Genomic DNA, 23877 nt, shown 5'->3' on the forward strand with positions numbered 1-23877 from the left:
CATCAAGGGAAAGAGGCTGCTCCCTCCTTGCTCCAGCCTCAGTATCACAGTAACACCAAGGTTGGAAGAGACTTCACAGGTCATTGAGTCCAACCTGTCACCACAGACCTCATGACTAGACCATGGCACCAAGTGCCCCTCTTGAACACCTCCAGGGATGGTGACTCCATCACCTCCCTGGGCAGCACATTCCAATGACCAATGACTCTCTCAGTGAAGAACTTTCTCCTCACCTCCAGCCTAAACTTCCCCTGGCACAGCTTGCGACTGTGTCCTCTTGTTCTGGTGCTGGTTGCCTGGGAGAAGAGACAACCCCTTCCTGGCTACAACCACCTTTCAGGTAGTTGTAGAGGGCAATGAGGTCACCCCTGAGCCTCCTCTTCTCCAGGCTAAACAATCCCAGCTCCCTCAGCCTCTCCTCACAGGGCTTATGCCCAGGCCCTAAGTACCACCCTTGATGTAGTCATAGAGAGTGATAAGGTCTCCCCTCAGCCTTCTTTTCTCTAGACTCAACAAGATCAGCTCCCTCAGATGCTCCTCATAGGCCATATGCTCCAGGCCCTTCGCCAACCTCGTTGCCCTTGTCTGGACATGCTCTAGCACCTCAATGTCCTTCCTATAGTGAGAGGCCCAGGACTGACCACAATACTTGAGGTGTGGCCTCACCAGTACTGAGTACAGGGGCATTATCACTTCCCTGTTCCTGCTGGGCACATTTTGATATACAAGCCAGGATGCCTTTCTAGCTTGTGGTCTGCAGTTCCCGGGGTCCATAACCTATTTGTAAAGATTCTGTGACAAACAATTGCTGAGAAAGGATGGAGGGACCCAACCAAGTTACTGGAAAAGGTGAAAATCCACCATTTGGATCTCCTGAATTGCTGAATTTTCTCATCACTAGCCTGTAGTTGTTTGTGCTTTGATTCCCCCTGTCTTGCCTGGAGTTGATTATTAGCAGTCACTGACTGCTTGCTTTGTTTTGTTTTACCTCTATTGATCCCCTCAGGTGACAAGCTATTTAAATGTGAGGAATGCGCCAAGCTGTTCAGCCGCAAAGAGAGCTTGAAGCAGCACGTTTCATACAAGCACAGCAGGAATGAAGTGAGTGGCAATAACTAGTAGGCTATTTCTGAGGTCAGATGAAAACATACAGTGAGCTTGTAGGTGCTAGCTGGGGAGTTTGGGCAGTTATGTTTGAGCAGATATCCATGTGAGTTAAATGAGACCGATAGGGAGAGGTAACATCTCCTGTTACAACAGCTGATGAATGTTGTAAAGTGTGGACAAGCTCTTGAGCATTCAAGTCCTTTTTCATGTATGAATTTCCTGTAGAAAGCTTTTTCAGACATAAGTTACAGCAAGACAAGCTGGAGTTAGCGGGACCTAGAGTTAGGGAAGACCTGACTTCAGTTTTTGCTTCTAAATAGAACTGTTCCAGTTTTGCTTGCTTGTCCTATTTCATTTGTCCCCACCTGCAGCATCACTTCATGCATGAACTCTGTGAGTACTGGCTGTGTCATAAAGGCTGTATGCACCTGTAAATGTGCAGTGTTTGCAGGAGCAGCACTATGCCTGTTGGCGAGGGCCAGCCTGTGCTGCTGCCATATAAATCTCAAACATGCCTGTAGTGGGGCTTTAGCAGTGAATATTTCTGTTGCTGCTTGGCATCAAGGTCCCAGGATCTCCGATTGCTGCCATGTGTTTTAGAGCAGGAGGATGAGTCAGATTGCCTCTTCTCAGAAATTCTGTCTCTGTGCTGGACTGGGGGTTAGCAGGAAGGCTGTTGCATGCACACAGGTGCATGGTCTACTTTTAGTTTTGTTTGAGAGGGAGAGCTCCTATGTAGGAACATGGCAGGATGATACAGCATCAGAGCTGTGCACTGTATGCAAACATCCTGGTGAAGGAAGAAGAATTGAAAAAGAGAGAAGTAGAAAAAATAATTGAGATTTAGACTTTTCTCTGTCAGACATGACTTTGCTTTTTTCCCCTCTTCCTGCTTGCCATCCTCAGGTTGACAGCGAGTACAGATACAAGTGCACCACATGTGAAAAGGCCTTCCGGATAGAGAGTGCATTGGAATTCCATAACTGCAGGACAGGTGAGAATGGCTGACCCTTCTGCTTCCTGGTGTCTCTGCTCCTGTGTTGTGGGGATGGCCACAAATCCTCCTCAGCACAGTAACTGCAAAGGGGGAGTAAGCATTTAGATTTATTTAATAATCATAAGAAGCAGCCTGCCTCTCTCCTTCCCCACATTGCTGGGATAAGAGAAGTGTAGGCAGTAATCTACAGAGCAACAAATCTGCTTCTGTGTTGCTTCTTTCAGTGTCTAATGTCCTTACTGGTATTTCATTTGCATGTTCACAGATGCCCTGTTACCATCTCTCATTGAGTTTCTTTCCTGAAACTAAGTTTCACCTAATTTTTTGTGAGCTAGAGGAACTGGAAAGGGGGCCAGGTTTCTGGGATTGTAGTTTTCTTCTGCTTCCTCATGCTTGCTTTCTTTAGAGTTGCAGTAGTCTCACTAGGTGTTTTTTCTTGATGTCACTAAAACCTGTCCTTTTGCCCCATAGCCATCCCTTGTGGTTATTCATGTTATTGATGTTGAGTGATCTTATGCTTAGAAAGTGACATCATGACTACTTTTATGGACCCATGATAACTGCTAGTCCAGAATCATCTGAGTAATTGTCCTTTACAGCATCATTCAAAGCAGGCTTTCTCACTTACTTTCAGACATTACAGCTTGTGCAAAACCACAGCCTTATGAAGGATGGGAAGTAATGCCAAGTGACCCCACTATTGTATTTATTCAAAGGCACTAACTCATTTTTTTCCCCAAGGTGACTGTCACCAAAGTGAGCAGCAGTTTTTGCTGTACTCTTTGGCACATCAGCCTGTTGCTTCTTTGAGAATTGCTGTAGCATTCCACATGAAGGTTCCATCTACAGGGCTGTGCTTTCATGTTCCAACAAAAGTCTCATCTACTGAATGCAAAACAAATTCCCCATAGGTCCGTGGCAACCTAATGGTCTGGAGATTTTATACTTCTGGAATATTCAGTATTGGCTGATATTAGGAACCAGTACTGGCAGCTGTTCATGTAGTGTTGTGTTGCTGTATGTGCAGTGATTTGAACAGCATTAAACACTTGAATCAGCTGTAACAGAATCTATTCCAAACATAGTTGTGTTATGTGCTAGACTGCAATGGAAATAGTCTGTATGAAGAATCACAGAATTGTCAGGGTTGGAAGCGACCTCAAGGATCAACCCCCCTAGCTGGAGCTTAATGATCCTTGAGGTCCCTTCCAACCTCCCTGCCACGGGCAGGGATGCTTTTCACTAGATCTGGTTGCCCAGAGCCACATCCAGCCTGGCCTTAAAAACCTCCGGGGATGGGGTTTCCACTGCCTCCCTGGATAACCTGTTGCAGTGTCTCATTACCCTCATGATGAAGAACTTCGTCCTAACATCTAATCTAAATCTCCCCTCCTGTAGCTTGGATCCATTCTGCCCAGTTCTATCACTACCTCACACTCTGAAAGTCCCTCACCAGCTTTTTTGTAGGCCCCCTTCAGATATTGGAAGGCCACAATAAGGTCTCTTTGGAGCCATCTCTTCTCCAAACTGAGCAACCCCAGCTCAGTCTGTGCTCATAGGAGAGGTGCTCAAGCCCTCTGATGCAAGAGTCAGCGTTCAAGTTAGCATCATATATATTTATTGCCTTTAAAAAGTATTCTCCAGTTCATTCCAGTAATAAACTCATAAATAGCCAAAATTAATTGAGTAGGTTGATGGTTTTTTTTAAAGTACAAGAAAAAAAACCCCATGTTTTTACATTTCTCCCCTCAATCCATATGCTGATGTATTGTACGCTGAAACTCAGGTCTAACAAAAGAACATGTCACAAAGTATGGTTAAAGTACAGTATCTGTTTTCATCTGTGAAGAGCCATGTGGTTTCTCTTGCTTACAGATGACAAGACATTCCAGTGTGAGATGTGTTTCAGATTCTTCTCTACAAACAGTAATCTTTCAAAACACAAGAAAAAGCACGGGGATAAGAAGTTTGCATGTGAAATCTGCAATAAGATGTTCTACCGGAAGGATGTCATGCTTGACCATCAGAGACGACACTTGGAAGGTAAGTATATTGCAGATCAACCTAACTACTACTCTTGAAACAGCAGCAGAAGTGAGAAGGTTAAGAAAATGATTGCATATTAAGATTCTTCTGGATGCTAGCTGTCTTTTTCTCTTCTTTATTTTTTTTGTCAGTTACCTGATCTGGAGTAGCAGCTTTCAGCAAAATCTGACATTCATTGCAATTCATAGTAGCAGATCCTCGAGGGGAATTGTCTAATTCTATGAAAAACGTCCTAAGAGATGATCCTACTTGTTGTATTTTAAGCCTCATGTGACTGTATCCAGTGCTACTGCTTAACCATGCAAAGGTTTAGCTAATGTTAGAATCATAGGATGTCTTAGGTTGGAAGGGACCTTATAGAGATCATCTACTCCAACCTCCCTGCCGTGGACAGGGACACCTCTCAGCTAGGCTCAGCTGCTCAAGGCCTTATTCAGCCTGGTCTGGAACATCCCCAGGGAGAAGGCATCTGCAACCTCCCTGGGCAGCCTGTTCCAGAGTCCTGCTACCCTCATACTGAAGAGCTTCTTCCTAAGATCCAGTCTAAACCTACTCTCCCTTGACTTTAAATCACTCTTTGAATTCTATTGTTTTTTCCTCAAAAAATGCGTGGTAACTAGAAACTGTGAAGATGGCCAATGAGCTTGCAGTGGACATTTGGAAGTGACTACTTTAGAAATGTGGTACAAATGGAATGCTCTGTGATGGTGTCCTTCAAGACCCTGAGAATGTAAGAAAATGAGATTCTAAGGGTTTGCTGTTCCAAATCTCAAACATCTAAGGATGTTATAGATACTGAAAGGCTCTGTGAAAACCTGAGTGGTGGTAGATTGCCAAAACGTGGATTAAAATGCCTCTGGCAATCCTGATGATAAAACCACAAGGGATTCAGATGGGGCTGACTGGCACTGGCTTGCTCTTGATTTTTCAGACCTTTCTGTTGTGAACTAAAGGACAGCTAGAGGACAAGGGGATAAATGGCAATGACAAGCTGTCTCATGTTTAGGTGTCACAACAGCAGCAGCTCTCTTCCCTTCTGAAAGCAGCTGAGAAAGAGGTCTGAAATCCCCACTGAGCATTAAAGATGATGCTGGATGGTTGCCTCTCTCTGCATAAGAGACTGTGAGGGGGAATTTCTGGGCCAGGTAACTGATCAAAGTGGCAAGGCCCACAAGATCTGCCTATTTCTAGGTGTTGACAATAAATGCTTGGTTTCAGACCCTTTACAATTGCAGTGTAGCCATATTACATCACTTCAGCAGGCTGTTTTGCATTCTTAAGACACGGTTTTAATCTAGAAATGATCCTTTTGTTAGCAATTAAATTCTGCATTGAGGCTTTTCCCGGTGTTTCACTCTTCTTTACAGTATTCACCTGAAAAGGGGCTGCAGATTGGAGTGGAAAACCATGGTTTTATTTTGTTTTGTTTTGTTTTTTTGATGGGGACTGTTCTGTTAAGGGGTGAGGCGTGTGAAAAGAGAAGACTTTGAGCACAGCACAGAAAACATGGTTCGCTACAAGAAGGAGCCTTCAGGATGCCCTGTGTGTGGGAAGGTAGGCATCTTTCCTCATGTGTGCCATACAAAGCTGTTCACTGTAGCTCCAGGAATACTCCAGAGATACAGTGTGCCTCAACCCAGTGCCTCCAAATGAGTGATTGTGGTGTAACAACTTACTGCCCGTGTGTTAAACCACAATAGCAGCCTACCTGAATATGCCCACCGCCTGCCAAAGGGTTGAGGTAAAGGATGTACGCTTGGGTACGTGCCAAGTCACATTACCTTGCAACCCGAACAGGCACGTGGTCGGTTACTAGTGAGCTCTGCTGCCCAGTCCAGATGTTAGGCTTTAAACTGCCTTAGCTTCATTACATATCCAAGCACACTGTGGCCAATGGGTGGTGGGGTAAAGGTGAGAGCAAAACTGAATTTCAGCCTAGACAATTTTTCAGGAGGCGTAGCGCAGTGTGGAGTGTAATGTGTCCACTGGTGTATGTTATTTAGAGTGAAGCTCTTCAGCTGGAACATAAACAGCCAAAGCTGACTGTGTGCATCAGGAATCATTTTCTGTTAGGATTAATTTTCTATTAGAAACCAAAGTGAATTCATGTGAAATCAAAATGAAGTCATGACACTGCTGCATTTGGGCGTTTAACGCTCATGATCTAAGTTGCTGTTAGCACGAGTTCCAAGACTCTGGGTTTAACTAGTGATTGTATTAATGATTCATAGTGCAAGATATGCTCAAGCAAGTGAAGTTGGTGTGTAGATGCTGGCATGAATGAGGGTAGATTTTGTGGATGCTTCTTTTTGTAGATAGGTGGAACATTCATGATTCCAAAGATACTGCAGAATATTTCTTAATCTACCCTATGTAATTTTGATGCAGCTTTTTTGCACCTCTGATGAACAGCCAATTGCAGTCCTTGGAACTGCACACCTGTATTTTGCTGTACCAGAAGCTTCTGAGATAGCCTGCTGGCTAGATAACAGGAGCTCCTACGTGTTTCAGGCCCAGATGAACAAAACAGGGCAGTAACTATATTCTGTGCTATCCACTGGGTAACTTGCAAAGAACTATAGCCCTGCTGGGCCTGATACAAACCCACTTTCTTCCTTCTTTTCTTTTAGGTATTTTCATGTAGGAGCAATATGAACAAACACCTTTTAACACATGGAGACAAGAAGTACACTTGTGAAATCTGTGGACGTAAATTTTTCAGGGTGGATGTGTTAAGAGATCATATTCATGTCCATTTTAAGGTATTGTGTTAACAAGTTACTCCAAAAGGCCTGTTACTTAGCAGGCACATAAGCATATCAATAAATATATTGAGACTGTTATGGCCACATGTTCATACTGGCAGCGCAACAATGATTATGCACCCTATGCAGGGATGTTTCTGCAGCATCCTAGCAGAGTTGTTCTCTGATTTACCTGTGGCTCTGTTTCTGTATCTGGATTGCTGCAGAGTATGTGGATTATTGTGTCTGAAGGATTTTAGCTATGGCTACAGAGCACTGATCCTGAACACTACGGAAAAAACTACCCCTGTGGCCTTGGGTGAATCACAGAGGTTGCTCAATTTAAAGCAGGAAGAATAATTTACTATGAAGGCTGCAGACAGATGTGCTGTTCTAGCTGTAGTTTGGTTGGGCTGAGGGGTTACTGTCATCCTCTGTGGGGGGGGGAAAAAAAAATAGAACTTATTGTTCCTGCTCTTCTGACATAGGGGATTGTGATTCTCTTGTATATGCCAACTTAACTGCCTGTTTATTGAGTTCTTACCTGGTTTAATCAAAAAGTTCCAAATCACAAAAAACCCACCCACCCTGTGGTGGGGTGGAAGGGTAAGGCCAAGAAGCCTCCTCCCTTCCCCCTTGTAAGGTAAAAGGGAAAAAAAAATTGAAGGGAAGGGAAAAAAAACTCACAAGCTGAATTAGCAAAGCAGTGGAGCTATATTTACAAAGCAATGTAGGATTTGCAGGGGAATATTTACAAATTTACAATATCTACAATATATACAAAGATATACAACAGAGTAACACAGAAATGAGAGTAACCCCCCTCGGCAGAGGGGGTTCCCCACCTCCGCTCTCCCCTCTCTCCCCCCCTTTCCCCAGAATGGGATAGAAAGAGAAAGAAAAGAGAGGAAAAAAAATGTTAGAAGCAGTTCGTGTTAATTGGAAGGGAGTTAATACCGGCCTGTATCTGGTCTTCAAGGCCGAGGCCTTGGCAGAAAGCCGAGCAGAGAGAGAGAGCTGCTGCACCGTGGAGAGGCGGAAGCAAGACTGACAGAGAAGTGCTGGAAATGCCCAGTTCACTCCCAGTTCAGAAGGTGCTTCCTCCCACTTCACCAATGAAATAGTTTAGATTATTCTTTCCGTTTACCAACTTCCGTCCACCATATTCCCTTTCTTAAGGGGACAGCGTCAACCGGCCACACCACCCTTACTGGTCAATCAAACCCAGCTTATCTTGACATAACTAGGTTAATGCTGAATTGTGAGGAATTGGTTTGGAAGAGAATCATACCACTCAGTGGTGCTCATAAAGAAGCTTTTATGGGTGTAACACTGTGCAAGTTGAGTCTCTGTTTACAGTAAAGTTCCTTCCATACGCAAAAACATGGAGCATTATTTGCTTGGATAAACAGTTGTTCCTTGTTTAGTCATGGACAGAGGAACTTTGTTTACCTGGAATGAATGAAGCAGGAGGATACTTTAAATAAGTAATGCTACAGCAGTTGTTAATGTAAAGCGGTCAGGATGGCGACAAGAACTGACTAGGTGTTAACCTTTCGAAACAGAAGTAAAACCTATTAAAACAGAGTATTCTTTCCTACCCACAGGACATAGCTCTCATGGATGATCACCAGAGAGAAGAGTTCATAGGTAAAATTGGAATCTCATCAGAGGAAAATGATGACAACTCTGATGAAAGTGCAGATTCTGAGCCTCACAAGTATAGCTGCAAAAGGTGCCAGGTAGCTTTAAATACTTTCAAATTAATTTGTTTTGGGATGGGGGGAAGGAATGGAGATGTCTATAAATCATTCAGAATTTTAAGCAACGTTAATGTTTCACAAAGAGAAGGCCAGTCCACAGGGCTGCTCTTTTCTGCAGTGCTTGTTACCTCTAGTCTATGAAGTGATGCTGTTCCCTGGAGACTGTAGATGGTGTTCTGTGAGCCGAGTGCTCAATGCTTGAAAAGAGAATATGCATATGTATGCTTACCTGTGTGTAAGGAAGGAAGGAAGCAAGACTGGAAGAAGAAACAATAAAGGAACATTCAAGTCTTGTGCTACCTTTTCATTGCATGCAAATTAAAATCATTATTGCACTTCTGAATTATATACAGTCCACAGACTGCTTAATTTTTATGAGCTCAGATGGTCCTCAAGTGGATATCCAGTTTGGAGGATTAAGACTGTTGCTTATGTTCGGGGTGACTTGGCCTACTCTCTGACTAACAGAATAGCATTAGAACATGCAGGAACATAGTTTACTCAGTTGTCAGCAGAGAGAAGACTTTTTAAACCTCTTACTACATGTTTTTTGCCATTGATTAAATAAATTATGGGGAAGAATGGGGTCCATAAGACTCATCTGGATTCAATGTCCTTACTGGGCAAGGATGCTGTGCTAGGGTGAGTGGGATGCAAGAGCAATCAGTGGGAACAGGAAAAAGCCAAACTGACACATGAACAAGGGAATTCTGGAAGTTAAGCCACTGCCTTGGCTCCTGGAAACCAGAGTTTATTTCACAGTTTACATTTAATGTGGTTGAAGTGCTTAGTTTATCTTCATTTTAAGAGATACGGAGATAATGATACTTCCATTTTCTGTTCCTGCCTGCAAACTGGTTTTGTGTCAGTAAGCATAAGAAGATATGCTTTCAGAGCAGTTAATCACAGGCTTGCTTTCAACATGGTCATTTTAACACCTAACACTTAATATGTGCAACTATAAACAGTATATAAGCTATATAATATTGCATACTTCCAAATGAGGGTAATTGTGTCATTCACATTAGAAAGCTCTCTTTGGAAGAGGGGGCTTTTAGCACTTGTGCAGGTGTTTTTGAACAGATGTGTAGGCAACAGCTGTGGAAAAGGAGTTGTTACCTAAGGTAAAAAGGGAAAGCTCTTTTTTGGATTAAATGTATCTGTTCTCCTAAGGGAGAACAAGAGATGAATGAGTCTTAGTGAAATAGCTCTTCTGAGCTCTTAAGACTCTTTGGTTTTCCTTCATCAAGCTGTGCAGTGCTGTGAGAAATGCCCAAGTAGTTCCAAAATCAGAGCAAAAGATCATATCGTTGTGGCACTTTACCCTGATGTGTTGGAACATATAATGCATGTGCAGGGTTGCTTATCCCAGGGAGCTAAGTAGTGGAGCAGCTGTCTGTTGTAGCACTTCCAAGAGCTGAGCTGGAATCACTGCTTTGCAATGCCTAGAATTACCATCTGCTCTAGAGTAAGTGCCCAAGCCAATGCCTAGAATTACCATCTGCTCTAGAGTAAGTGCCCAAGTGTGCTATGCAGACTAGAGTTTGCCCTACCCCAAAGATGCTTTCTCAATCTGCGGTGTCATTGCTTTGGCAGCTCATGGAGGTTAAATGTGTTTATCTACAAGGCTTCTCCTCAGTGCATAAATAACTGAAGATCCTCCTCTTGTGCAGTGTGAGAAGCAGAGATGCTATCTCAAGCTGGTTTTCCAAACGAGTTAACTGATATCCTGTAGCAATGCCGTTGTAGTGGCCGAAGAGGTTCAGACCTAAATCCAACTTTCAGTCTTTTCCTAGTGATGCACAGGATATTTATGTCTGCTACCTCTGACTCCTATCAATAGTGTCACTAGATGGTTGCTGTTCCCAAGACCTCTATTTTCCCTTGCATTCACTATTGGTTCATTCCACAGCTGACTTTCGGCCGAGGGAAGGAGTACCTGAAGCACATCATGGAGGTTCACAAGGAGAAGGGCTACGGCTGTAGCATTTGTAACCGACGTTTTGCCTTGAAGGCAACTTACCATGCACACATGGTCATTCATCGGGAGAACCTGCCTGACCCTAACGTGCAGAAGTAAGACGACACACGTTGGACTGATAAGAGGAGCTGGGTTTTTTAAGTTGAAGTGATGCTTTTGGAGAGTTGAGCTATACTGAAATATCTGAAACTTCATAATAAGTGTTAAAATGTTTATTAAAAGGTTGAAATCCAAAAAACCAACTATACATACATATATGCCACTAATGAATCACTTCACAATGTGCTGCCAGCTCTGCTGGGTCTCCCACCCACTCTAGGAGCAGCTTAGCCAGGAAAACAGCCTGACTTGCACAGGTTATCAGGTGCAGAAAGGGTGGAGGGAACAGATCCAAGCTGCTCTGGCCCCATGAGCAAGTCTCTTGGGCTCTTCCCCATGAGGGTGGTGAGACACTGGCACAGGTTGCCCAGGGAGGGGGTAGAAGCCTCATCCCTAGAGGTTTTTAAGGCCAGGTTGGATGTGGCTGTGAGCAACTTGATCTAGTGTGAGGTGTCCCTGCCCATGGCAGGGGGGCTGGAACTACATGATCCTTGAGGTCCCTTCCAACCCTATCAATTCTATGACTCTATGATTCTATGAGCTGACATCCTCCTAGTTTGAGTTTTGTGAAGTATCAGTCCGTGATTTTGGTAAATAGTTCCTAAAACTGTGATTCAAGCAATGCCAGACAGCTCCAAGCTTGCAGAGCATAGTGGGTTTTTTGAGGCTCATATAAAACCTGCATTCATGTTTCAAGGAATGCTTTTTAGTAATTACTATTACCAAATGAAATGCAGTTAGTGACAGAGATGTCTCAATACCAACTCTGTCTCAAGAAAAGAATGACAGGTTCTGGTCTCTTTGGTTTCAGATACATCCATCCATGTGAAATCTGTGGAAGGATTTTTAACAGTATAGGAAATCTGGAAAGACATAAGCTTATACATACAGGTAAAAATATTCTCTTTCTTTATTATTATCAGTATTAAAAAGAAATGTGTCCAGTTCTGGGCCCCTCAGTTTAAGAAGGACGTTGAGACACTTGAATGTGTCCAGACAAGGGCAACAAGGCTGGGGAGAGGCCTTGAGCGCAGCCCTGTGAGGAGAGGCTGAGGGAGCTGGGATTGTTTAGCCTGGAGAAGAGGAGGCTCAGGGGAGACCTCATTGCCCTCTACAACTACCTGAAAGGTGGTTGTAGCCAGGAAGGGGTTGGTCTCTTCTCCCAGGCAACCAGCACCAGAACAAGGGGACACAGTCTCAAGCTGCACCAGGGCAGTTTAGGCTGGAGGTGAGGAGAAAGTTCTTCACTGAGAGAGTCATTGGTCATTGGGATGTGCTGCCCAGGGAGGTGGTGGAGTCCCCATCCCTGGAGGTGTTCAAGAGGGGATTGGATGTGGCACTTGGTGCCATGGTCTAGTCATGGGGTCTGTGGTGACAGGTTGGACTCAATGATCCTCGAGGTCTCTTCCAACCTTAGTGATACTGTGAGACTGTGAAACTTCTGTTGCCAGTGCCTGCCTTATTTTTTTTTCAGGAAATAAGTTATGCATTGTAACTGTTGCAATAAGATAAATGTTATCCTTCTAGAGTAGACTAGTTTTCCAGAGGAGTTAGTACTAGTGAAGGTGTTTAAGCACACAATCCAGATTCCTGGTTCATGTGATGTAGGATTCACCTGCTTAAAAATCCGAACTCTGTATTCTTTTCTTCCTCAAATTCTTCATGCCACCTTCTCACCATTACACAGGCTGAAAACTGCTATTGCAAAATCATTTGTAACAGCTCATTACTATTTCATGCTATTTGGTGTTTTCCTACTTCAGGGTTTGTATTTATTTTATCTTTTTCCCCCAGATCTCACCCAACCCCCCAGCTTTTCTCTGTCTCTCTCCAAAGTCTTCTAAGTTAGTTTGGGCCACAATATGCATGAGAGATGTGGTTGACAGCACAGGTGGACTGTTGCCCTTCTAATTCACCAGTTTAGTCAGTTTTTCTAGGAGGTGCACATTTTTCATTAACATTTTTTTGTTTGTTTATGTTGTCTTTTACATTTATTTTTAAGGTGTAAAAAGTCATGCTTGTGAGCAATGTGGCAAATCATTTGCTAGGAAAGACATGTTAAAAGAACATATGCGAGTCCATGATAATATCCGAGAATACTTGTGTGCAGAGTGTGGCAAAGGTATGTCTGATGCCTTGTTTTCCATTAATTGTGATACTGAATAGCAGGTGAATAGCTGAATTAAAACCACTGCCATTCTGAGGATAAGGGGAAGGTCCCCAGAGTGCTGTAAAGCCTGTGTTATTGAGAGGTAGAAACCATATTAGTCAGGAGCCTTATGGATACATAAACTGCTCCTCATTTTATTTGATCTAGTTTCATGGCCTGTAAGACAAAACAATCATTTACAATCATAAGAGTGGTGAAGCCCTGGAATGGGTTGTCCAGGGAGGTGGTCAAGGCCCCATCCCTGGAGGTGGTTTAAGACCAGGCTGGATGAGGCTCTGGCCAGCCTGATCAAGTGTGAGGTGTCCCTGCCCATGGCAGGGGGGTTGGAACTAGATGATCCTTGTGGTCCCTTCCAATCCTGACTGATTCTGTGATTCTATGATAACAAAGTGATTAAAATCATAACAAAATTTGCTTTTGCCAGACTGAGGAGTGCTTGCCCAAGTTCCAATGCATTTGCAGCACAAAACTGAATAGAGGCTAACCTTTTCAGTATTAACAAATGAGTCATTTCTGTCTCTGAGAGTTGTTTTTACTTCATTAATTGTTTGTGTTTTAACCTGGAACAAATCTGAGCTGGTATTTTAGTGGAAGGCAGTAAGTCTGACATCTCTAATGATGTTCTGTCTTTGCTTATCCCTGATTTTTTTTGACCCTTCCTGATGGGTGACTGAGATGTTTTCCTTTTGCCTGGAATTTAATAATGCTAATGTGCAGCGCTATCTAAACAATTAAAAACACTCAATGGTGGACATGCAGCAGGTATAGACTTGTAACAGCATGATCGTCCCAGATCATCCTTGGAAGGTGGGAGCAATGGCCTAATGGTCATACTGTACTTTTTGTCTCACAGGGATGAAAACAAAGCACGCACTTCGGCACCACATGAAACTTCACAAAGGGATTAAGGAGTACGAATGCAAGGAATGCCACCGGAAATTTGCTCAGAAAGTTAACATGCTGAAGCATTACAAAAGACACACAGGTGAGGTCTCTGGAGATGTTCAAAAGGGGCACTGAATTGATTAAGTGCTTCCCAAGAGAGCTCTTGCCCAGAGCAGTCAGAGTAGAAAGAGCACTAGTTTTAAAATATACATATTCTGCTTTTTGAAAAGTGAGTTCTTGTCCTTTTGTCAGCTGAGGCCACCTGCTATACAGTTAAGATACATAGCTTGGTTGGTTTAATGTTTTACTTTTTGCAGAGAGCTGGGTTTGGTTTTGGGTAGGCCTAGAGTTAGTTTAGAGTTAGTCTTCAGGCTCTCATTTCCCAAATGAACATTTTGTCTCCCACATCAATTTCTCTTGGATTAATTTTCTGTGAGATACAATGGCATGGCTTGGATAAAAATGAAACTGTGCTGCTTCTACTTGTTTGGATGTTGTCTTTGTTAGTAATATGAGACTTGGTATTGTCCCAGACACTGTAGGCAATTTTGACTCTGGTGTCAAATATGCTCTTCATGCAGGAATCAAAGATTTCATGTGTGAGCTCTGCGGCAAGACATTTAGCGAGAGAAATACAATGGAGACTCATAAGTTGATTCATACAGGTAAAGCCTCTAAAAAACAGTACCCAAAGACAACAGCTTGATTTTGTTTCTAGGCTTGCTTTAGATTTGCCAACCTTGGAACTAATCAAGTTACCAACATGACATTGTTCCTCTTGCTGAGATGTTAACAATGCAGTACTCATCTTTGGGGCCTGTTGCTAACAGCACTTCCTTCCGTATGTCACCAGTAGGAAAACAGTGGACATGTTCAGTCTGTGATAAGAAATATGTCACTGATTACATGCTGCAGAAGCACATCCAGCTCACTCATGATAAGGTAGAAGCCCAAAGCTGCCAGCTATGTGGGACAAAGGTTTCTACCAGAGCATCCATGAGCCGACATATGAGACGTAAACATCCAGAGGTGAGTTAGTTTGGCAGGTAGATTGTGGAGTGGTTAGCTGTTATTTTAGTTTCTTTTAAATATAGCTTATGGCCTTCAGTGACCTGAAAGGAATTTATTCTTTTTATTTGTATTTTGTTGTTCTATTCTTTTGGGGCCAGTTTTGCATGTTGTCTATTAAGCATGCACTTAACTGAATCAGCCTTCTCGTTACCTTTCAGTAGTAAACCTATCTGACTGTCGGTCCCTAAAAATGAAATTCTGGTTATTTTAAATCCCTTTTCTTTTCTCTGCCTCAGCTTAAATGTATGTTTGTGCATCTTTTGTCTTCATCCATTAGGGAGTATAATTGATTCTTTTTTCTCCATTGTGTTCTCTGTATTCAGAAGTGATCTGAAAGAAGTGGATGAATAGAGAAGTGATGGCAGCATCTGCTGATGATACAAAATTATTCTTACTATTAAAAATGAATGCTGACTGCAGAGGAGCTGGATTAGAGGGATGTTTTGTCTGACCCCAGTGGAGCTTTTTTTCTCTGTTCTACATTTCTGAATAGCTATTGTGTTTCTCTTCAGCATTTCTTGTTTAGGTTGACTAAGGCTTGTCCATCCTTTGAGTTGTTTTGGATTTTTGTAAAGACCACTTTGTCATTAGCATTGCTTTACCTTGAACTACTCCTGGTTTGGTTTTTTTATCATCATGACTGGGAAAGAAATCAACAAAAAGCTTTGTTAATTGACTTTTGCATTCAAAGTGCAGCTACATATCTGCAATCCAGAAGGTAGTTTTCCTCTGTTCTTTGATAAGCTGAGATGTACAGATTTGGCTGATAGTACTGGAGCAGGACACAGTTGATAGGCTTATAAATAGAAATCATCCTAAAATAATTTCTTCTTTTCCAGATGCATTGTTTCCATAGAATTGATCACCTCCTAGTGGGTTGTGTTCTGTCTGGAATATGAAAATAAACATATTCTTCTATTATCTTTAAACTTTGCTGGGTTTCAGCGAGAAAGACAGTGTGATGTGCCATGAAGTTACGTACAAAAACCCCATAGTTGCATCCCTTGTATGCAGTGATACTTGTGAAATGTCAGCTTACATAATTTTTGCTTTGTGACAGGATTTATTAGGGCAATGCTCCATTGTTTGCCTGTGATGTGCACTGTTGCAGTTCACTGACTAATCCTTCTGCCCACAGATTATTTCAGTGAGGATCGATGATTTAGAGCAGCTGCCAGAGACAACTACCATTGATGCCTCCTCAATTGGGATTGTTCAGGTAAATTCGCCGTTGCAGAATTCTGGTGGCAGCTAGGTTCCAGGCCTACTGAAGGGTGAGGTGAGGATGTAACTTTTTTGGTACATATCATAGCTGGGCATAGGCTGACGGACAAGGAATGTGCTTTTTAAGAGAGTTGGCCCTGGTTTAACGTGTATAAGCAGATGCGAGCCGTGTTGCTGCGTAACGTGGGTGCTGTTGAAGGGGAGGTCGTTCGAGGAGGAGTTGTCATCCCCTCAAACCAGTTTTTTTCCTACAATTTCTTCACTTGAGAATTGAGAGTGAATCAGATTCAGGTGATAGTCTCTTACTTGGAACTTCACTAAGCGAAGTGACTTTGTGTTTTGTTTTTAAATGTATTGCTCCAGCCGGAATTAGCCTTGGAACAGGGAGATTTACCAGAAGGGAAGCGGCATATGAAAACTCTTAAACGTGGCCAGAAACGAAAACAAAAGTCAGGTGAGGAGGAGGAAGCTCAAGTGCCTGATGAACCTGCCTTCAGTGAATACACAGAGAAGGAAGGTGAATTCACAGGGAATGTTGGAGATGAGACTAATTCTGCTGTACAGAGCATTCAGCAGGTGAGCTCCAGTAGCAGGATGATGGGTAGCAGGCATTACTTAGAGGGGTAACAATTCTTCTTTTTTTCCTAATAGCAAACACTAAACAATGATTGGACCATTTAGGGCTCACTTTATTAATTGTGGTGACACAAAGTTTAATAGAGACTTTAAAAAAACAAGGAGCTGGACTTGTGAGCTTGTCAAGTTTTTACATTTCCTTTGGTCTTACCATCTCCTTGTTTGCCAGATAGCACTAGCAGGATGAAGGTGTGACTAAAAAGTATGGAAGCTAATTTGGCTGCTTGTTTTGAACGTTGCATCTGCCTCCCTCCCATTGCCTTCTTATTGCTGTACATGGAAGTTGTTACATTCCAAGCTTTCTCTGTTGCCTTCTGTGTGTGTTACTTCTCTTGCTGGCAGTACCAACACGTCAGGCCATCATCGCTCAGCTCATCTTTCTTTGTGCTTGGTGTTTTGTTTGTCAGCTGCAAGATAGAAGGTTGAGGTTCCTTTTCTGTTTTTCTTCAGGTGGTGGTGACCCTTAGTGACCCAAATGTCACAGCCCCTTCCAGTTCTGTTGGGCTGACAAATATCACTGTTACTCCTATCACGACGGCAGCTGGAACCCAGTTCACAAACCTGCAGCCAGTGGCTGTGGGCCATCTGACCGCACCTGAGCGCCAGTTGCAGCTGGACAACTCAATTCTCACCGTGACGTTTGACACTGTCAGCGGTTCCGCCATGCTGCACAACCGCCAGAATGACATTCAGATTCAGCCACAGCCAGAGGCAGCCAACCCTCAGTCTGTGGCTCATTTTATAAACCTGACCACCTTGGTGAACTCCATTGCTCCTCTAGGGAACCAGGTAACAGAACAGCATCCTCTCTCGTGGAGGTCAGTGCCTCAGACTGACGTCTTGCAGCCCCAGGCACAGCCAACGCAACAGCAGTCTGGACAGCAGCAGGTTCAAACAGAACAACAACAACAGATGTATAGCTACTAATTTATATTTTGAAAAGGTTTGAAATGGACAGTAGTGAGAGACAAAAACACACAGACATTCAGAACATTTCTAATAGGACTGTTTGCTGGATACCAAACAGAGATGGCAAAATGTTCATACAGTGAAATGTAAGTAAAATTGGCAGAGCGCCCTGCAGCACCCTGACCTTGAGATTCTCATGCTATCTCTACATCTTGCACTGTTACAAAAAAAAAAAAGGAAGGAAGGAATCTGACCATAAATTTAGCACCCCCTTGCAGAGTGTATTTCGTGCAGTAAGATTGAGATTTGACAGCAGCGCCATACTACATCTTAACCAAAGCAGGGAAAACCTAAATACTATGGCACTGGTGATCCAAAACCCTCTGAGCCATACCATGTCAAGTCTTTCCAGTCTGAAAATTACATATGAAGACCTTGCTCAGAGTGATGTGGAATGCACTTGTGGTCAGCTGGTAAAGACTGAAATGTGAAGATACAAATGAGCGAAACAATAATTGTCCTGGGTTTTATCTTCCTTAGGTCTTGTTTGTAACAACACTGATAAAGTAGGCAGAGGTTGGGGCTTTGGGGTGGGGATGAGTGTGGTGTGGAAGAAAATAGACCAATTTCACAAAGTATTTCCATTTTAGTCATGGGAAAAATCCTCTACCCATATCACAGCGTTAGTGCTACTTGATAGCTGGTTTCATGCTAAAGCCACTTCTATGGTCTTCTAGTCAAGTTTGAATCAAAGCAGTTATGAACTGAAACAAAGAAGAACGGGGTAATGGTTTTATGGAACTTTTCAAAACTGCTCTTAGAGTCTTACTTTTAAGGTAATAGGTCTGAAGAGCAATCTGTCCTCTTGGATCAAGTTCAGGATGTGAATTTTTTTCAATTAGTCTTCTTTCATTGTGTAATAAACATTTGAGAAAACATTCTTTTCATATATCTATAAATATATGAACACACACACACACACACACACGTATATATATATGGCCTTTATACTTCACTGTGTGCTCCTGCTGAGTATTTGTGTGGAAAACCAGCCCTTACAATGATTCCTTATGTTTTTCATCCCCGTGTTGCCCTTTCTCACAGAAATAATGTATGGATTCCAAAATTTATTTCCAAAATTCATGGCATTTTCTTGCATGGTGAAATGCAAGGGGGAAGGAAAAAAGAATGTCTGAAGCATATTCTGCCACATGGAGGCAGCATGCCCCAGTATATACCGGGAAGGTTTGCATGACTGTTAGGGGTGTAAGTAGTGGGTTAGGTCAAATACATTGTTGCTGATACTACGCTCTCATCCATTCTCCATACATTGATGTGCAGTCTGGACTTTAGTATGCCAAGAAGATAGCATTTTTCCCACAGAGGAAAATCAGGTGATATAAAAAAGGAATAAACTATTAAAAAACCTGACAAATCTTTCCTTCCAGCTATGGCTGAAGTACAAGGGCCTTTGGGGCAGCAGGCTGAGCCACAGGGCTGTGCTAAAGGTTTTTGCTAAGGGTAACGCAGCTGCTGTGTTGGAGAGGTGAAGATAGAGTAATGGTTGTAAAAATTCTGTCTGTGCCTATCGTATTTATGGAAATGTTTTATGTATTAGCAAGAATGACTTCAGCTTTGAAAGCCTGTGTTAACGTGGCCTACTTGACCCCTGAAAGATGCCTTATAAGCTCTACAACAAATTCTTCCAAAGTGTATACATCTGGATATTAAAGGTAACCTCCAGTGGTTTTCTTGGTGCTGCAGCAGTGTCCAGAGGCTCACTGTGCTGGGCTCTGCTCAAAGCTTAGTTGCAACAAGACAGGTTTCTGGTGACAGATGATGACGTGTCAGAGGAGCAGAACTATTTTGTTGTGAATGCCAAGAAGCCTGTAAAATGTTTGCATGGGAGGGACTTGCACCTGATGGGACAAGAATACATATCAGAAAGATATATTTGCTTTTACTGGAGTGGCAAAGAAATGTATTTTCATTCTCTAGCTCCTTCTGTCTTCCTCAGATCCTGTTAACACATTACCGTGAGATCCTATCATTTTATCAGCCTCCCAATATCCTGAGAAGTGCAGTTTTATGCCCCTCTTATCACCTGGATTATTTCACCACTGGCTTGAGAGAGTTAAGTTTCTCCTCAGCTGTCCTGCCCACATATGCTTTGCCTCCACACTAAACCCACTGGTCAAGAGGAAGCTAGGTTTTGTTTATAAAGTATGTTGTTTATGTACTTGAAACGTTTCTTCCCCTGTGTTTGGTGCCTAATTAGTAAAGGCATGTTGTCTTTTGGCAGAGTAATTTTAAAGAGGGGAGAAAAAGGGTGGGGGTGGAAGGAAAGCAAATGGAGAGGTCCTAGGTCACATTGTTGTGGTAAATAAAAGATGGCTAACATCTAAAAAATACATATATATATATGTGTGTGTGTGTGTTTGTGTGTGCACACACTCAGAGGGTTACGGTGCTGCATATAGGGCTTCTGCAAGATGAGAGGTTTGTTTAGACATATGTAAATGGTGATTGAGCTTTTAAGTGGGGAAGAGGGTTTTTTTTCCTTAGCTGCAGAGTGGGTACATCTGTACTATGTTAATACTACTGATAGTAGTGTTCCTGATGCATTGAATCAGCTCGAGTTTGTTTAGCCTGTAGTTGCCTATTTGATAGGAATTGCATACGGAGGTAATCGACTAGGAGAGAGACCTCCCTGACTTCACACAAACTCTTTATCCTAACATGATCATTTGGTATTCTCTACTCTTACACTGCCTAGCATCCTTCCCACATCTTTCCCACTCACTGGAGTGAGTGCAGAGGAGGGCAACAAAGCTGATGAAGGGCCTGGAGAATAAATCTTGTGAAGAGCAGCTGAAGGTGCTGGGGTTGTTTAGTTTGAAGAAGAGGAGGCTGAGGGGAGACCTCATTGCTCTCTACAACTACCTGAAAGGATGTTGTGGAGAGGCTGGTGCTGGTCTCTTCTCACAGGTAATTAAGGACAGAACAAGAGGGAATGGCCTCAAGCTGTGACTGGGCAGGTTTAGACTGGACACTCTGAAAAAGTGTTTCCCAGAAAGAGCAGCATTGGAATGGGCTGCCCATGGAGGTGGTTGAGTCACCAACCCTGGATGTGTGTAAAGGTCATTTGGATGCGGTGCTTGGGGATATGGTTTAGGAGTGAACCTTGTAGAGTAGAGTTACTGGTTGGACTTGGTGATCCTGAGGGTATTTTCCAACCTGAATATTTCTGTGATTTTTCTGTGATTAACTGGCCTATATAATCCCATCTGGGCAAATTAACATCTTGCCTTTCTGGTAAAGACTGATTCTAGCTGATTTTTTAAAAGGGATGATCACACAAGAAATGTTTGCATGTTGGTGGTCACGTAGAAAAGAAATATGTCTCTTCAGTCCCTTAGTTTTCCCAAAATCATAGACTCATCGAGCAGCCCAGGTTGAACAGGACCCTGAAAGAAAGCTTGGAAAGGCAGCCTAGATGTGGTTATCTAGCACCCTGTCCAGCTGCATCTTTGCCACCCCCAGTGACAGGGTCTCTACCATGTTTCTGGGGATGTTGTTCCAGGGGATGATTGTTCTCACTGTAAAACTTTATCCTAAATAATACTCTGCCTCAGGAGGGAAAAACACTGGAAGGGTTTTGACTAGGCCAGGCAATTGAAAGTTCTCTACAAGCTCATCTTCCCTCCTCCTTTTAATCACTCTGTTTAATATGATCTTCACTTTGCCTGCAACTGTGCCTGTGGTACCTCATCATCCCCGTGTGATTCTGTTATTGCTACTAACATGCCTATGACAACAGAGCTGTATCTTGGGTTTTGCTGCAACATGAAACATTTCAAAACAAATTACTTTGGTTTTGCTTAAAACATATGATTTTGTTTGGAGAAGTTGTAAATGGATGCCTTTTCAGACAGAGCTTCCTTTGGAGAGCCCTTGACTGCCAGCTGCCCTCCCAACTAAGTCTTTTTCAGGTGAATGCCAAAGTTACAGCGATGCTATTTCAAACTGCACAAGAAATATAACTGTGTAAGGGATGGATGTGCAATCTGAATGTCCTTTACCAATTTGTTGCTAGCCTTGTTGGCTATAGGATGTGAAGGTTACTGTGTTCAGCCATGTGTGGGAGATTTTGCATACCCACTGTCGAGTAACAAACTGGAATTACTCTGAGCCAAAGGAGCGATGTTCTGTACGTTGTCATTGTTTGTTACTAAGACTGTTGTTTAATGCTGTCTGTGGCACATAGGCTCTGAAGTAAAGGAGCATCAAGGTACAGAATCCTTTCTCTAGCAGTGTTACTCTTTTCTGGTCCTCAATTGATGCATCAAACTTTTTCTTTTTTCTTCAGATGACACAGATTTGCTTCAAAAGTGAGAAGCTTCTTTATCTCGTAGAACTTGGCACATCCCAAAATATATAGGAACACTAAAATATTTGTTCTATAGCCTGTTACCGAGTGATAATGGAAGGCAGTGGAGATTAAATCTTTCTTGGGTACAGTCTGTGGTGAGTTCTCTCAGGAAAAGCTGCTGTATCAAGTGCTGCTACAGTCTCTGAGATTAAAGTGTTCTTTTTAGAAATGTCAGTATGAAAAGTGAGTGTTTTTGCAGGAACCTGCCTGTCAGTCTCCTATCAGTCTAACCAGTCCTGTTTCTGTACCTTTGTATTGTACCAGAAATTGTTTGAAGTTAACAGCCAGGTAACAGCTGAATTCATTTCCAGAACTGCATTTTTGATGGTTTAGTCATAGTGATTGACTAATGTTCTGCACACCTAGAGGTGCCTCCATTTCTCAACTTGAAAGCTGGGAAGGAAAAAACACACCATACATCCAATGATAATCACATAAAAACTGTAGGTACCACGTGAAAATGGATAAATTGCTTTGCTAGTATTGCTTTGTGAATTATTCTTCAGTCGAGTGATTTCCTTGGTGCTATTTAAAGTGACAATAATGCCACTCCTGATTAACTTTTGGCCTGACATTTATTACTGATACAAGCATACCTCTTGCAAAATCGTTTGTGCTTTGGCATACCTTTTCCCCATGGTTGTGCGTTGGCCTCCTGTGGTGTAGAAAGGGAAGGATCCATACCAGTGGAGGATACTGCTGATCCCCACCCTGATGCACATCAAAGCTCTGCTTGAAGTAGATTTGGAGACAGACTGTGCGGCCAAGTGACTTGCATCTGCAAGATTTGTTACCAAAGTTTGTGTTCACATAAGAGCTTTTTCCCTGTAGCAAATCCAAAGTGATGTGATGCCAACAGGAGAAAGCAAAGGTGTTTCCATCATGCTTGTCATCAGCTCAGAGTCATTTTTTTCTGTATTGAGATGCTGCTAGGATATTCGCACTGCATATGGCAAAATGCCATTAAATTTTCTTGATTGAAAATGTAACACTGTGAAAAGCCACAAGCCCTTCATCATACAGTGCAGCCATGGTTGGGAAAGATGTTTCTTGCCCTAAAACACTTGGAGGAAGCTGTTCTGGATTTACTTTCTCTCCTGGATGCTGAAGTACTGTTGCCATTTCAGCTCAGACCCTGCTTCAGCATACTGAGCCCTTGCAGTACAGCCAGCCATGGCTGATGTGTCTGATTGCTTTTCCAGAGAGTCCAGCCTCACTGTTGCTGAGCTTGGATTGCCAGCAGCTGAGCTGAAAGGGGCAGAAGGGGCATGCTTTGAGTGTGGCAGGGAAAGAGGGACTTGTCCAGGAGTCTTCTGTGTCACCTTTGGAGTTAGGATTTTGTCAACATTTGCAGTGTAATGCTGTTGTCTTTCTCCTTATCCGTGGACTGGTTCTGACCAGTTACCATGCCCTGGCAGTTCCTAACAGTTTTGAAAAGATGGTTATTAGGTGCAATAGCTGTAGAGCAGCTGATGTTAAAAGCAGTATTTAAGGTCTTTATGGGTTTATTTCAGCTAAAACAAGAGTTCTAGTGTCTTTTTGCTGTCAGTTGGGTGCTTTCCTGTATTCTTCTGTTTACTTCCAGATTTTCATTCACAAGAAGTTCTAAAGGCTTCCTGTAAGTGTAGCAAAATGTTAAAAGGCTACAAAGAAAGAAGTGTAGTAATGGCAACACAAGGAGTTAAAAGTTGGGGAAACTAATGATACCAGTTTTCTACAGATTTATGCCCTTCTGCTGCCCACGTGAGCCTGAGGTTCTTGCCGTGACGCTGGCTCAGGGAGAGAGACGTGTTCGCGTGGGGATTGAGGTGTT

General features: G+C 42.8%; 1 protein-coding gene across 9 annotated transcripts in view; it reads left to right on the forward strand.

Annotated features, from left to right (window-relative positions):
* Positions 1-22227, forward strand: part of PRDM15 (PR/SET domain 15) — a 43996-nt gene extending 21769 nt beyond the window's left edge. For 8 of the 9 annotated variants that reach the window (XM_068155228.1, XM_068155232.1, XM_068155224.1 and 5 more), the window contains 15 exons: positions 1007-1101; positions 2014-2101; positions 3980-4147; positions 5610-5704; positions 6781-6912; positions 8502-8636; positions 10570-10733; positions 11549-11628; positions 12740-12859; positions 13761-13892; positions 14374-14457; positions 14646-14821; positions 16002-16082; positions 16451-16663; positions 17174-22227. In XM_068155228.1, coding sequence (XP_068011329.1) covers positions 1007-1101; positions 2014-2101; positions 3980-4147; positions 5610-5704; positions 6781-6912; positions 8502-8636; positions 10570-10733; positions 11549-11628; positions 12740-12859; positions 13761-13892; positions 14374-14457; positions 14646-14821; positions 16002-16082; positions 16451-16663; positions 17174-17650 — 2240 coding nt within the window. In that variant the 3' untranslated portion in view covers positions 17651-22227. The remainder of the gene's footprint in view (positions 1-1006; positions 1102-2013; positions 2102-3979; positions 4148-5609; positions 5705-6780; positions 6913-8501; positions 8637-10569; positions 10734-11548; positions 11629-12739; positions 12860-13760; positions 13893-14373; positions 14458-14645; positions 14822-16001; positions 16083-16450; positions 16664-17173) is intronic. The other variant, XM_068155229.1, reaches the window with a different exon arrangement.
* The last annotated feature ends 1650 nt before the right edge of the window (positions 22228-23877 follow it).

This window comes from Melanerpes formicivorus, unplaced genomic scaffold (assembly GCF_026170545.1).
Source record: "Melanerpes formicivorus ecotype bairdi unplaced genomic scaffold, bMelFor1.0.p_v2 SCAF_30, whole genome shotgun sequence".
In the NCBI taxonomy this organism is placed as follows: Eukaryota; Metazoa; Chordata; class Aves; order Piciformes; family Picidae; genus Melanerpes; species Melanerpes formicivorus.